At 37.5% G+C, this 13,901-nt stretch overlaps 1 protein-coding gene across 1 annotated transcript; it reads left to right on the forward strand.

The window, feature by feature from the left end:
• The first annotated feature begins 4,433 nt into the window (after window positions 1-4,433).
• On the forward strand, window positions 4,434-7,225 carry LOC131162831 (patatin-like protein 2). Its single transcript, XM_058119433.1, has 7 exons — window positions 4,434-4,710; window positions 4,972-5,153; window positions 5,280-5,457; window positions 5,630-5,794; window positions 6,221-6,523; window positions 6,647-6,819; window positions 6,935-7,225. Exons 1-7 carry the CDS (start codon window positions 4,573-4,575, stop codon window positions 7,011-7,013), a joined length of 1,218 nt encoding a protein of 405 aa, XP_057975416.1. The 5' UTR covers window positions 4,434-4,572; the 3' UTR covers window positions 7,014-7,225.
• Window positions 7,226-13,901: the final 6,676 nt, after the last annotated feature.

The following is a 13,901-nucleotide window of genomic DNA, read 5'->3' on the forward strand; positions in this document are numbered from 1 at the left end:
CAGATACGGGTGCGGGTAGATGATCCAGCCCAACACGATCATTCTGGGGCAGCATCACACGCCTCCTGTTCTCCTCCCTCCTAACTTCTCCGAAGACCTCTCGGGTGGAAGGAAGAGGTCGCCGGCCAAGGATGTGTCCCCTCACGTCGTCAAGTTCTTGGTTTAGGCCGGCGAGAAACTTGAAGACCCTTTCGTTTTCGAGTCTCCTTCGGTATCGTGTACTGTCCCCAGAGCACTCCCACTCCTTGTCGATGCTCAGGTCGAGATCCTGCCAGAGATGGGTCATCTCCATGAAATACTCGGTAACTCCTCTCTCACCTTGCTTCATCTGCCACAATCGGGTCTTGATTTCAAAGACTTGCGAGTAACTCTAGACGTCGGAGTATGTCTCACGAACGGCGTCCGAGACGTCCTTTGCCGTTGGCAAGAACAAGTATACCTTTTCGATTGATGGCTGCATCGAGTTGACGAGCCAAGCGGTGACCATGGAGTTCTCGGACCTCCATTTTTGCAAGGCTACGACGTCGGTGGAGTCTGGTTTCCTCCGTTTGCTGGTAAGATAACCTAGCCTCCCTTTTCCTTCAATCACCAATTTTATCGATTGAGCTCACTCACGGAATTTTTTTCTGTTTAATTTCTCTAATGAGAGTGGAAAGGCTGTGTTATCTAGCCCATTCGAACCCCCAACGGACATGGCCTCTAAGTCACCGTCGACATTTGCCAAAGAGGTCAACCCTCTGCTGTTGACGGTGCCGTTGGCCATGGTTAGCTAAGGTCGATAAACCCTAACTCTGATACCATGTAAGCAGAAGCTTTGAATCTTTTATTCAAGCATTAGTTTGTTCATATGTACATCCCAATATATAATACTATTACCTATCCTAAACAAGGAAACAATCCCCTTACTAAATAAAATCAAATCCCCTATATTTACCCACTTTCCTAATTTGTGTATTATTTACAATGATATTTGGGATTGAGATTTTAACAAAAGGTATTTTTCAATAGAATGTTTTACAATCAATTTCACCGGAGCAGGGTTTTGCAAACCTGGCACTCTAATTAATATTGATTTTCTGCTCTATTTTGTACTTATGTGTTAACCAATTAGTCCCTTGCTTCGTGATCCCTCTTCCCATTGCAACCTTGCAACCATCACCTTCCTTTTATATATCCACTGGACACTCCCCGCAATAGTAAAAAAAATGCCATCAATATTGTTCATCTGTAATCCTTCGCACTGCATATGCATCTTTGAATTGAGATTGTACCGCTGTTCAAAAAAACCTTGTGCAGCTCGAAGCCTGACTGCGTTGCCCTTCAACAACCTTTCTTGACTCATCCATGGATGAATTCTTTCTTTCTTTCTTTCTTTTTACAATTAAAATCCTGAATCACGCCCCACAAAAAAAGGGACCATTAATTTAAACAGCATGAATAATACCAAGGGCTAGCTATTAATTGTTCATTCCAATAGTCCACCCTTATCTGGCTAGCTTGGTAAAACAAAGTACTTTTCATAAAGAAAATTATAGTTTTATGCATGAATCTGCTACACTATTGTTGAAACATTATGCATATGTCCCTGTGTGTCCACATCATGTTGGATGGATAATCTACTGAATTATTCTTCCTGGGTGTGAGGCCTATACGACCAAGTTGAGCGCTTTCAAAAATTGTGGTCCTAATCGATAAACCCCACGCGTTTCAATAGCTAGACTGCCTCCTAAGAAAAGAAGAAAAGTTGTAGGCGTGCACATATATTCATGACCAATTCTTAACTGATTAATTCAACCATACATCATTCGTGCATCATGCTTAATTCCTCTCGAGGACAAATCTAGTGCATTAGTGTTGAGGAATTAGACTTGTAAGTTAGTTTGTATAATTAAGTGGTGGTTGGCTTCAAACCCACATGGTTTAATTAAATTTTTTGGACCAAATTATGTTGGAGTTCACCTATGTGGATCAAGGCTGCTCACTTGCGAGGACTCTCCAACGCGTATAGCTAGTGGTTGGATAAGATTTGAGATAGAACTCATGTATCCTTAATTATGCTATATATATTTGAATAATTCTCTAATTCACTCAAGTTTCCATGTTCCACCGACTTGGTCATACCTAACATTCATGCTTTTCAGCTGATTGGAATGTTTGATAAAAATGATCATGAAACACATGGTGCCAACACCACTAGGATGGATATACTGTGATTGACAAAGTCAATGATGGATGTTATAATATTGAAATTGCATACTCTTAATTAATGCGCTATATATAATTATAATTATATATATATATATATATGTATTTAGCATACTGCAAGGTTAATTAATTCCTTTTCTTCTTTATAAATATAGTTTTGCAAAAGCACTCTCCAAGGAGAAGCGGCTTCGGGATGCGAAATCACCAAATGGAAATGCTGCAGCTTCCAAGTGATTGATCTTTCTGCAGTACTAATACTAATTAATGTATTCTGATGTATAACTGGCTAGCTTAATTAAGCAAGCTAACTGATTGGCCAGCTCAAAGTGAAATAAACCACATATATGGTGATCATTGTGTAACCCAGAATTCCTTCATTGTTTAACTTACAGGATTTGAATAAATGAGATGCAGTATTAATTTATTTATATACTGCTTAATTTGTACGTACCTTTCTTTATTTATATAAAATTTCTTATTCTCTGCTTTGTCTGAAATTGAATTTTGGTGATATTCATTCTCCAAGGTTAATTGATCGATAAAATAGTTTTTTTTTGGGACGTCAAGTTGCCAGTAGTCTTTTGTATAACAATTAAATAGAACGGGGAAGTGTTCTTTTATTGCCGATAAAATTTTATATTTATTTACCTATATATATAGACACACACACACACAAACACACGCTCTTAACCTTGTTGATTAACTGTTAACTAATGGAAGGTTCACTTTGTCAATGAAATTAAGGAAAACAAAAATACACTTATACACCCTAAGCTATACCGTCTACTAAAGCACAAATGCTCTTTTGAACTTATAAAAGTGAAACTTACACCCTTATGACTCGTTTGGTTCAAGAAAATAACTATTCTTGGAATAAGATGGAATATAATTTAAAATTTGGGAATCCTAATTACTTTATTCAAAATGTAATAAGAAAAAAATAGACACCCCCATGGTAAAATTTGGGAATAGGTATTCCTTATTTATAGACTGATAAAAAGTTTCACATTGTTATTTGTTTTATAGTGACAATATGATTTCTTATATAACTAATTGTAACTAACTTATTAAAACTAATCTATTCTTGGGAATATACATTCCACGAACCAAACATAACCTTAAAGTATCTTTATGATTGTAAAAAGTTCTTCAGAAAAAATAGTTAAGTCTAAAGGACATGACATGTGCATATGACACATGAAGCACTACAAAAAAAAAAAAAAAAAAAAGTTATTAGTGAAAGATCAAAACCGTTATTAATAATCACAAAACCGTCGCTAATAGTATTAGTGATGGTTTTCCAAGTATTAGTGACGATATTGAAATAGTCGCCATAACTGCGATTACTAATAATTTTTAGTGACGAATTTTAACAAAATAATTCAATTATACATCATTCGTGCTTCATGCTTAATTCCTCTTGAAGACAAGTCTAGCTAGTGCATTAGTGTTGAGAAATCAGACTTGTAAGTTAGTTTGAAAATTTAAGTGGTGGTTGGCTTCAAAACTGAATGGTTTAATTAAGTTTTTTGGACCAAATTATGTTGGTTTTCACCTGTGTAGATCTCCCTTGGGAGAACTCTCCAATGCATATAGCTAGTGGTTAGATAAAATTTGAGATAGAACTTATATATCCTTGATTATGATATATATATATATATATATATATATGAGTAATTTTGTAATTCACTCAAGTTTCCTTGTCCCACCAACTTGGTCATACCTAACATTCCTACTCACATTCATGCCTTTCAGCTGATTGGAATGTTTGATAAAAATGATCATGTATAAAATTAAAAACATGCAACACTGATCACACATGGTGCCAACACTACTAGGATGAATATACTATGATTGACAAAATCAATGATGGATGTTCTTGGACATTAGAAAATTCAATTCTTGCACCTTGGACATGCACAAGTCTACGGTCCAACTTAGACAATGTCCATGAAACCTCAACTTCTGCTAAAGTTAAGTTCACCAGCACAATTGATAAAAATGATCATTTATAAAATTAAAAACATGCAAATCACACATGGTGCCAACACCACTAGGATGGATATATGATGATTGACAAAATCAATGATGGATGTTCTTGGACTTTAGAAAATTCAATTCTTGCACCTTGGACATGAACAAGTCTATGGTCCAACTTAGGTAGTGTCCATGAAACCTCAACTTCTTCCAAAGTTAAGTTCATGACCAGCATATATATATGGGGATCTATAAATAGCTTCATGCACCTTGTGAAGAAGTAATATATTAGACTTAACCAAAGCTTAATCTTTCTCGTCCAATTGTAGTCTTAAATCTCTCAATCGATCAATATATTCTTTCTCACATTTATACATACCTCACTCTTGAATGGAAGCACCAAAGTCACCCCTACTCATACAGCCTCCTACTTATGGAAACCAAATCACCATTCTTAGCATTGATGGGGGCGGAATAAGAGGGATTATCCCTGGAATTATACTTAATTTCCTTGAGTCTGAGCTACAGGTATAACGAGAAAACCAAAAATATCCAAAGTTTAAATTTTATACATTCATACATACATACATACATACGTACGTACATACCTATATGCATATATATAATGACTTGATCAATTCGTTGTTAATTAGCACATAGGGAAAATAGACATCACATTGTGTATAGTACTCTCACTTTACACGATATTTTTTTTTGAGAGGCACTTTAAATTTTATTTTTCATTCTCAACATCTAATCTAAATGTGTGTGTATATATAAATTTTGTAGAAGCTGGATGGTGAGGATGCTAGGCTTGCAGATTATTTTGATGTGATTTCAGGAACAAGCACCGGCGGTCTTGTGACCGCGATGCTAGCCGCTCCAAATGAGAAGAACCGCCCTCTATTTGCCGCTAAAGACATCAAGTCTTTCTATCTCGAGCAATGCCCAAAAATATTTCCCCAAAACATGTAAGCATAATTTATCTTTACATGTTGAACAATGATTTATATATGTATTATACATATATGAAACACACACACACACACACACAGTTCTTGTCCTGATATTGTGAGCTTAATTGAAATAAACAACAGGTGCCATGCTGTAAAGACGATGAAAGCTGTGGTAGGACCAAAATATGATGGCAAGTACCTCCATCGTCTTCTTAAGGAAAGGCTAGGAAATATACGATTACATCAGACATTGACTAACATTGTCATCCCAACTTTTGATATCAAGCAACTCCAGCCAACCATTTTCTCTAGCTATCAGGTTTAAAATTCTCTCGATGATATTCTCTTTAATTGATTTCTATTTTTGCGATAAATGATATATCTGTTTGAAAATAGTTTTAAATTTTTTTTGAGGAAATAATTAGTATGGATAAGTATTTGACAAGAGTAATTAATTTTGTATATGCATGTGTGTTCTTTGATTTAATTAGGTCAAGTTCGATCCATGCCTCGATGCCCAGCTATCAGACATATGCATTGGAACTTCAGCTGCCCCAACTTATCTTCCGGCCCATTATTTTAAAACTGAAGACTCAAAGACAGGAAAAGTGAGAGAGTTCAATCTCATTGATGGCGGTGTAGCTGCAAACAATCCGGTATGTACCGATTAGTTATGTTATACATTTAATGCTAACTTACCTTATACTTTGAAAATCTTGGACAAGGGAGAAAATTTTTAAGGGATTAAGCCTAATTAAGTCTCAATTATTTGTTATTATTTTCGATAAAAGATATTGACCTCTGGAGAGATTTTATAAAATCTGTGGTGAAGGTCTTATTTTTTTACCGAACTTGAGAAGAGATTAGTGGCTTTTACATACCTTATATCTTATGATAAGGGCCCAAGGAGCCCAATCATAAATAGATGGCAACCGCCGCACCATGATTTCCCACTCAAATAGAGGTTTTATTCCATGAGGAATTGAATCCAGACATGCCTGCATCGATCATGTATAAGTTGATGGCTCGCCCCAGAGTAATGATCAAATCTTAACTATTGATTAATTGATGATTTGTCACAGGCTTTAGTTTCAATTACGGAAGTGGAGAAAGAGGTGCATCGAGGAAGCAAAGATTTCTGTCCAATGAAGCCAACCGAATATAATCGCTTTCTGGTATTATCGCTTGGGACGGGTTCCGCAAAGATTGAAGCGAAATACAATGCAACTGAAGCAGCCAAGTGGGGTGTCTTAGGATGGCTAACCAGCGGGGGCTCCACTCCTTTAGTCGATGTTTTTACTCAAGCCAGTGCCGACATGGTCGACTTCCACATATCCACTGTATTTCAGGCACTTCAATGCGAAGAAAATTACCTTAGAATTCAAGTACGTAATTACACATTTAATTAACTGCAGGCTGCAGTATATAAATATATGTATGCAAGAAGAAAACTAACCATGAGTGTTCATCAATTTTCTCTAATGGTTAACAAAAACGAATGCATGCAGGATGATACGTTAAGTGGGGAAGTGCATTCTGTAGACGTGGCCACCAAGGATAATTTAGAGAAACTAACGAAAGTGGGGGAAGGATTGCTGAAGAAACCAGTTTCGAGGGTGAACTTGGGCACAGGGCTGTCTGAGTCTCTTAATCAAGGAAGCAATGAGGACGCCTTGATAAGGTACGTACACTATATTGCATGCTCTTAACTAATGCGCCATATATATTTATTATTTTATATATGTATTTAGCGTACTGCAAGGTTCATTAATTCCTTTTCTTCTTTATAAATGTAGATTTGCAAAAGCACTCTCCAAGGAGAAGCGGCTTCGGGATGCGAAATCACCAAATGGAAATGCTGCAGCTTCCAAATGATTGATCTTTCTGCACTACTAATATTAATTAATGTATTCTGATGTATAACTGGCTAGCTTAATTAAGCAAGCTAATTGATTGGCCAGCTCAAAGTGAAATAAACCATGTATATGGTGATCATTGTGTAACCCAGAATTCCTTCATTGTTTAACTTACAGGATTTCAATAAATGAGACGCAGTATTAATTTATTTATATACTGCTTAATTTGTACGTACATTTCTTTATTTATATAAAATTTCTTATTCTCTGCTTCGTCTAAAATTGAATTTCGGTGATATTCAATCTCCATGGTTAATTGATGGACAAAATAGATATCTTCATGGTAAAATTTAGGAATAGTTGTTCCTTATTATAGACTTATAAAAATTTTCACATTATTATTTGTTTTATAGTGGCAACATGATTTCTTATATAACTAATTGTAACTAACTTATCAAAACTCCTAAAAAACCAAATGTTGAATCTTATTACAAATCAAACCAAGAAGTCTTCTTCCCCTTGTAATTATATTGTAGTCACAACCATTATCAAGAGCTATAACCATGTTTTGGAAAGATGAGAACCATAAAGAACAAGGGGCTTGAGAGTTTCGACGAGCCCTAGCTTTCACTTGTGTCCTTGACCTTAATACGTTGGCATGCTCACACTCCATCTTCGGACATCACCTCGTGGAAGGCTCGAAGACTTAGCGTCAATAGGCAAGAATGCCTGTTAGTGTCTAAAAGATCAGTAAAGTAGTGTTTGAGAGTTTCGACAAGCCCTAGCTTTCACTCGCGTCCTTGACCTTCAACCCGTCGACACGCTCGCACTCCGTCACCGGTCATCGCCTCGTAGGCTCGAGGCTTCCTCTAAAAGCCGATCTGTGGAGATCTGACCAAAAGAGAAGGCGAAGCTCTGAACGGATCGCCGTTTTTCCTCCGACTTCCTGCCCAACGAGCAAAGCACCAAAAGACACCAAGGGAGATGCTAGCAAGGTTTTAGTTGTCCAAGATTATCTATGGAAAACTAAAGTTTTGCGGTAGCTAGGAGCCGTTGCTCTCGATCGCGAATCCTTGACGACATAGAACATGACGAAAAAGGACAAGACGACCTCCTTGAGACAGCAACCTCATCTTCCTACTTGCCACCTTATTTCAAATTTTTGAGACCAACAAATTAAGCATTCTAGCAGCAATGTGACTAGAAAACAAAGGAGCCCTAAGGTACATCGTTGGAAAATTTCCTTCCTCAAAACTTGTCAATCGTAAAAGCCCTTTTCTTTTAGAAATTTTGATCTTGTTGGACAAAAAGAGAGTTGATTTCTCATTGTAGATTATTTGGTCAGACCAACTTTCATACAAATCTAATGTTTTCAAAAGCATCTTCAAGGATCTACTTTCTCCGTTAGCAAAAACAAGCAAGTCATTAGCATATAATAAATGCGAGATTAAAGGAGCCCCCCTCCGAAGATAAAAATTTCCAATCCCGCCTTCCTAATTTTTTTAATAATTTAAAAATAATTTCTTCCATTAAAATAAATAAATTTGGAGATAGACGATCACCTTGCCGAAGGCCCCATTGAGACTTGAAAAAGCCCCTATACGTACCATTCATCATGATCGAAAACCATGGGGTCTCAACGCAATCTGTTATTATATTTCAAACATGACTAAAGAAGGCAAAACCCTCCAAGACCCAAATTAAAAATCTCCAATCAACCCGATCATAAGCCTTTGCCATATCCACTTTTAAAACTACATTTCCCTCTTTACTCTTTCTATTGATTGAGTGAACTATTTCCTGCGTCAGAGTAATATTTTCATAAATACTTCTACCAGGGAGGAAAGCCCTTTGCTTTGGAGAGATAATTCTATTCAGACAATGTGTCAATCGACCTACAATAATTTTTGAAAAAAAATTGTATGCGATAGAACACAGGCTAATTGGTCTAAAGTTTTCAAAGTTTCTTGGATCCTTGACCTTAGGGATAAGAACAAAATATGAAGCCATGAAAAATCCAAGTAGAGGCGCTCCACTGAAGAATTCCTTGGCAACTTCCAGCAAATCCTCTTTAACAAAGTTCCAACAAGATTTGTAAAATCCTAATCCAAAACTATCAGGACCTAGACTACTATCTTTTGGGATAGAATTTAGAGTTGTTTTTGGCTCCATTTCCAAAGGATCTTTGACCATATACTCATTTTCTTCATCTGATATCTCCTTAGAGATAAGATGGCTCAAATCAAGTAATGCTCTAGTAGCCTCTTTCGCGAGAAAAAATTGAAAATACTTAACTACACCTTCATGAATCTCCTCAGGCGACATCAGCATTGTACCATTCTCTAAGATCATAGAATTAATTATCAAAGAATTCCTATTTTGATTAATAACCACATGAAAAAACTTAGAATTTTGATCACCCTCCACCAACCATCGCTTCTTCGCAAGTTAAGTAACATTAGTTTTGTAGGAACCCGAACCAAGAAAATAAAAGGAAAAAGGAAAAAAAAAAAGAAAGGGAAAGAAAAGAGGAAATCGGTTTGCCACAGGACAAAATCGTCGATAGTTTCAGAAAGCTCAGGAAAACTATTGACAGTTTTAACTACCGAGAGGGTTCTGAAAAAGAATTTGGTTTGGTAAATGGCCAAACCGTCGAGGAAAACCATCGACGGTTTCGTGCGGGCTAGCTTGCCTACAAATAGAAGTGAGCTCATTTTTTCTTAGAAATATAATTTATCTTTTTCTCTTTCCTAGGGTTTTGATGTTTTCTCTCTCTAAGGCTCTCTCGAGCTTCACTATGTTCTCCGATCCTCTCTCCCTCCTTCCGGCTTGTAGTTTGCTAATCCTTAGCAAATTTAAATGGCTAAGGCTTCGAGTTATAAAGGTTTTAGGCAAATTTTCCAAGAACAGGTAAGGGGATTAGAGTATGTAAGCTCTTTTTAGAATATGAACCGATTAAACTGATGTATATGATTTTATAAATGGTATATGTGATTTTTCGAACGAATCAGGCTTATACAAATGATAGTTTTGAGTATTATACGTATTTGAGGAAAAACTAAAGTGAGTGGGTTGATCATCTCATTTTTCTTGTAAAACATATAGTTTGAGTTAAATTAAACCCTAGAGATGATCATACCTCGGTATTCAACAAATTATATGCTTCCCCGGGCCAATTATGGTATTATAATTTATCAATCAAAATGGTGTGGCATGAGAATGAGTATTATGGTATGATTAAATATGATAGTTTAATCAGACGATTTTATCAGTATATGTTATGACAAATTTATACAGTTATGATATAATGATATGGCGGCTATATGCCGGTTGTGATATACTGATATGAAAGCTATATGCCGGTTATGATATAATGAAATGATGGCTGTATGCCAAGTTATGAAATAGAGGTTGTATGCTGAGTTATGAAATAACGGATGTAAGCTGGGTTATGAAACGACGACTCAATGCCGAGATACAATACAACATGTTTTATACAGATATATGGAAATGAGATTTTATTATAGTTTTTATCACGTAAATTGTAATATATGGTTTAAGAACCCTGAGGGATATATATAATGTGAGCACAGTACCATAGCTATAATTAGGAGGGAGTGCAACCACACTGGTATGAAAGTGTGGTAGGGAATAGTTGATTTGGCCTAGGTACAGTACTACTTTTGTAGGCTATGCCGGGAGACCCTTCCTGAAGGATATTCCAGGGGACCCTACCGAGGTACATTCCGGGGTAGGGTAGGAAAATTGTACTTACATATTAGTTCAATTGACTTAGCATTGGTCGGTTGGCCCTATGCTAAGTCCAGCCTTCGGGTAGCATAACCCGTTATGGGGCGGAAGCATGTCGCTAGTTCAGTGGCCTAAGAGGTTGGTTCTTCTATGCATATATTGGTGAATTTACAAGAAATAGGCTATACTGAGCCGAATTATGTTATACAGGAAAATATATATATTTTCGGTTATATAAGTGAGTACAGTTTTCAAGGGTTATTTCCTGTTCAATTATATAAATAGAAATATTATGTTCACACTAAAACACATGTTAGCCATACAATGATGATAATATGATCCTCCTTACTAAGAAGTGTCTCGCCTAAATATCCATCTCATATTTTAGGTCTTACAGGGAATCAGTCCTAGCGTGCTACGAGCTGTGTGTAGTTTCTTTTGTTAGTTTATGTAAGTGTAGTGAAATACTGGATTATGTTACATTTTGTCTACTTTGAGATGTAATATATGTAATGGAGACACATATATATAATTGGGATAATTAGAACTCTGGTAATGCACTTTGAGGTGGTTAGTCTTCCATTGCATAACTATGTTTTTAGTTATGGACAGGAACACTCGCGACCTCAGTTTGGGGGCGGGTTTTGTATTTATGGTATTAGCGATTATTACATGAATTTATGCGGGTTTTCCTACCTGGCATCACGGGCCCCACGTGGCAGGTTTGGGGCATCACAGAGTGGTATCAGAGCCTAGGTTTATAGGTTCTGCAGTCTATGTCAGATGATCTTACTAGAGTATAGGTTCGAGTTAGAACACGGGTAGGAATTTTGAGTTTTTGGTTATATAGTTTAGAGGTAGAATTTCCTTGATGGACTTATGTGTTTTTCTTGAAATGATGGTTTTAGAAAAACCACGACAATCCATCGACAATTTTGCTTCTGAGCGGTGAGATTGAAACTCGAATGGTTAGAATTGGACTGCCTCGTTGGTTGGGTGTGTTGTTCTATTAGTGGTGATTGGAAGCATGCTCTTTAGAATGGTTAAAAATGTATATGAAAAAAGGGAATTAAAGAAGGTTCTTGGGGCCAAACCGTCAACAATTTTTCAAGGGTGTTCGCAAACTGTTGACAGTTTGCTCAAAACAGGCTCTCGGTATCTCAGCCTCAGGTTTTGCGTCGACAGTTTTCAGACGCCTCAGTAAAAACGTCAAAAATTTTGTATCTGTGTTGTGTGTTCAGGGTTTACATTGAGAATTGAGATATTAAATGGGTCTTTTAGTTTTATAAATGCACCAAACAAGTTGAGATATTAAAATTCTAATATCATTTTGGTTATATCTTCAAGATGGATCCCTAGGATAATAATAATACGATGGCCAGTGGAAGTTGTAACGAGGGGTGTTAAATGAGGATGGCAATGGTTCTACATCGGTGATTTGAGATTTTGCCAAGCAGTTCATGACCGAGGTCATGCATAGTTTCAGGGGGCAGCACCATCCTATCGCTGAGCTGGGATGTACCATTGATCAATTCACCCATATGAATCCTCCCACTACATTCGCGGGAAGCATCAACTCGATAATTGTAGAAAATTGGGTGCGAGAAACTGAAAATATCTTGGCAGTACTGTGATGCACAAAGGAGCAGAAAGTGCTCTATGCCATATTCAAGCTGACTGAAGAGACTGAGCAGTGGTGGTTGGCAGTTAGGCTACTAGAGGAACAGAGGCCTGTATCTATGGTGCTAAATTGGGATCATTTTAAAGAAATTTTCTTCGATTGGTACTTTCGTACCACTACTAGAGATGCAAAGGCGGGGGAGTTTTTGAATCTGACTCAGGCACAACTGATTGCTCAGCAGTACACTGCCAGGTTCGTGGAGCTGTCACGCTTCGCTTTATATATGGTACCTGACGAGTTCAGAAAGATGCAGACGTTTGAAAGGGTCCCGAGGCAGGAGATATTTGAGTAGGTGGTAGTTCTATAGGTGCAATAATTCTCGACACTAGTGGATAAAGCCACCGTGGTGGAGATGAGCAGACAAAGAGGTGTAGAGGCACAAAACCGAAGAAGAGGCCCATGCCTTCTGGTTCTCACACAAGTTTAAGGTAGGGTCCCTCGAGGAGGTATGGTAACGGTGGAGGCCAGAGACAGGAGGCGGGTGGTGGGGCATATCAGGGTACCCCATCATACCCTATTTTCCCTACATGTGACAAAAGGCATCTAGGGGAGTGTTGGAAAAGAAGGAATGTCTGCTATAGGTATAGTAAACCCAGCCACGTCACTTGTTATTTTCATGGGATGGCAGGTAATGCACCTGCAGCTCAATAATACTAAGGAGGTAATCAGGAACCATGTGGGAACTACCAGAGGGGCACTGCCCAGGCACAGGTGTATTCTTTGACTCCGGGCGACGTGAAGAATGCAAGAAATGCGGTGACAGGTAACATTTATATGTTCTTAAATAAAGTTATTGTATTATTTGATTCAAAAACCATGCACTCGTTTGTATCTTTGGGGTATGTCAGATTATGTGGGGTAGAAACACAGTTCTTAGATGACGATTTATCAGTAGTTACACCGACAGGGATAGTCATAAGTATTAAAGTGATTAGAAATTGCCTGATGGATATTCAGGGTAGAGTGTTGTTAGCTAGTTTAATTGTATTTGATATGTATAGATTAGATGTCATTCTAGGAATGGATTGGTTAGACTCAAATTATGCGAGCATAGATTGTCATTGGAGAGAGGTAGTGTTCAGACCTCTTAGAGAGCAGAAGTTTAGATTTTTCGGGTCATGTGTGCACTCTGCACCACGGATTCTTTCAGTCATTCAGGAAAAGAAGCTAATTCTGGGGGGATGCCAGGGGTACCTAGGATTTGTGAAAGAGACACCAAAGGGGGAACTAAAGCTAGAGGATATTCTCATAGTAAAAGAGTTCTCGGATGTTTCTCTAGAGGACATATCAAGATTGCCTCTTGATTGTGAAGTGGAGTTTGCCATTAAGTTACTTCTAGGGTTGAAATCTATTTCTAAGGCTCCATACAGAATGACTTCGGATGAACTAAAGGAATAAAGGAGGAACTACATGAATTACTAGACAGAGGATTTATTAGACCGAGCGTGTCACCCTGGGGAGCACGAGTGCTATTTG

This window comes from Malania oleifera, chromosome 8 (genome assembly GCF_029873635.1).
Source record: "Malania oleifera isolate guangnan ecotype guangnan chromosome 8, ASM2987363v1, whole genome shotgun sequence".
NCBI classification, from domain to species: Eukaryota; Viridiplantae; Streptophyta; class Magnoliopsida; order Santalales; family Ximeniaceae; genus Malania; species Malania oleifera.

Excerpts from the sequence above, each read along its gene's own strand:
- LOC131162831 (XM_058119433.1), top strand. The coding sequence starts at position 4,573 with ATGGAAGCACCAAAGTCACCCCTACTCATACAGCCTCCTACTTATGGA. Across the intron at positions 5,154-5,279 it reads AAAATATTTCCCCAAAACAT|GTGCCATGCTGTAAAGACGA; the intron begins GTAAGCATAATT and ends AATAAACAACAG. Across the intron at positions 6,820-6,934 it reads AATGAGGACGCCTTGATAAG|ATTTGCAAAAGCACTCTCCA; the intron begins GTACGTACACTA and ends TTATAAATGTAG.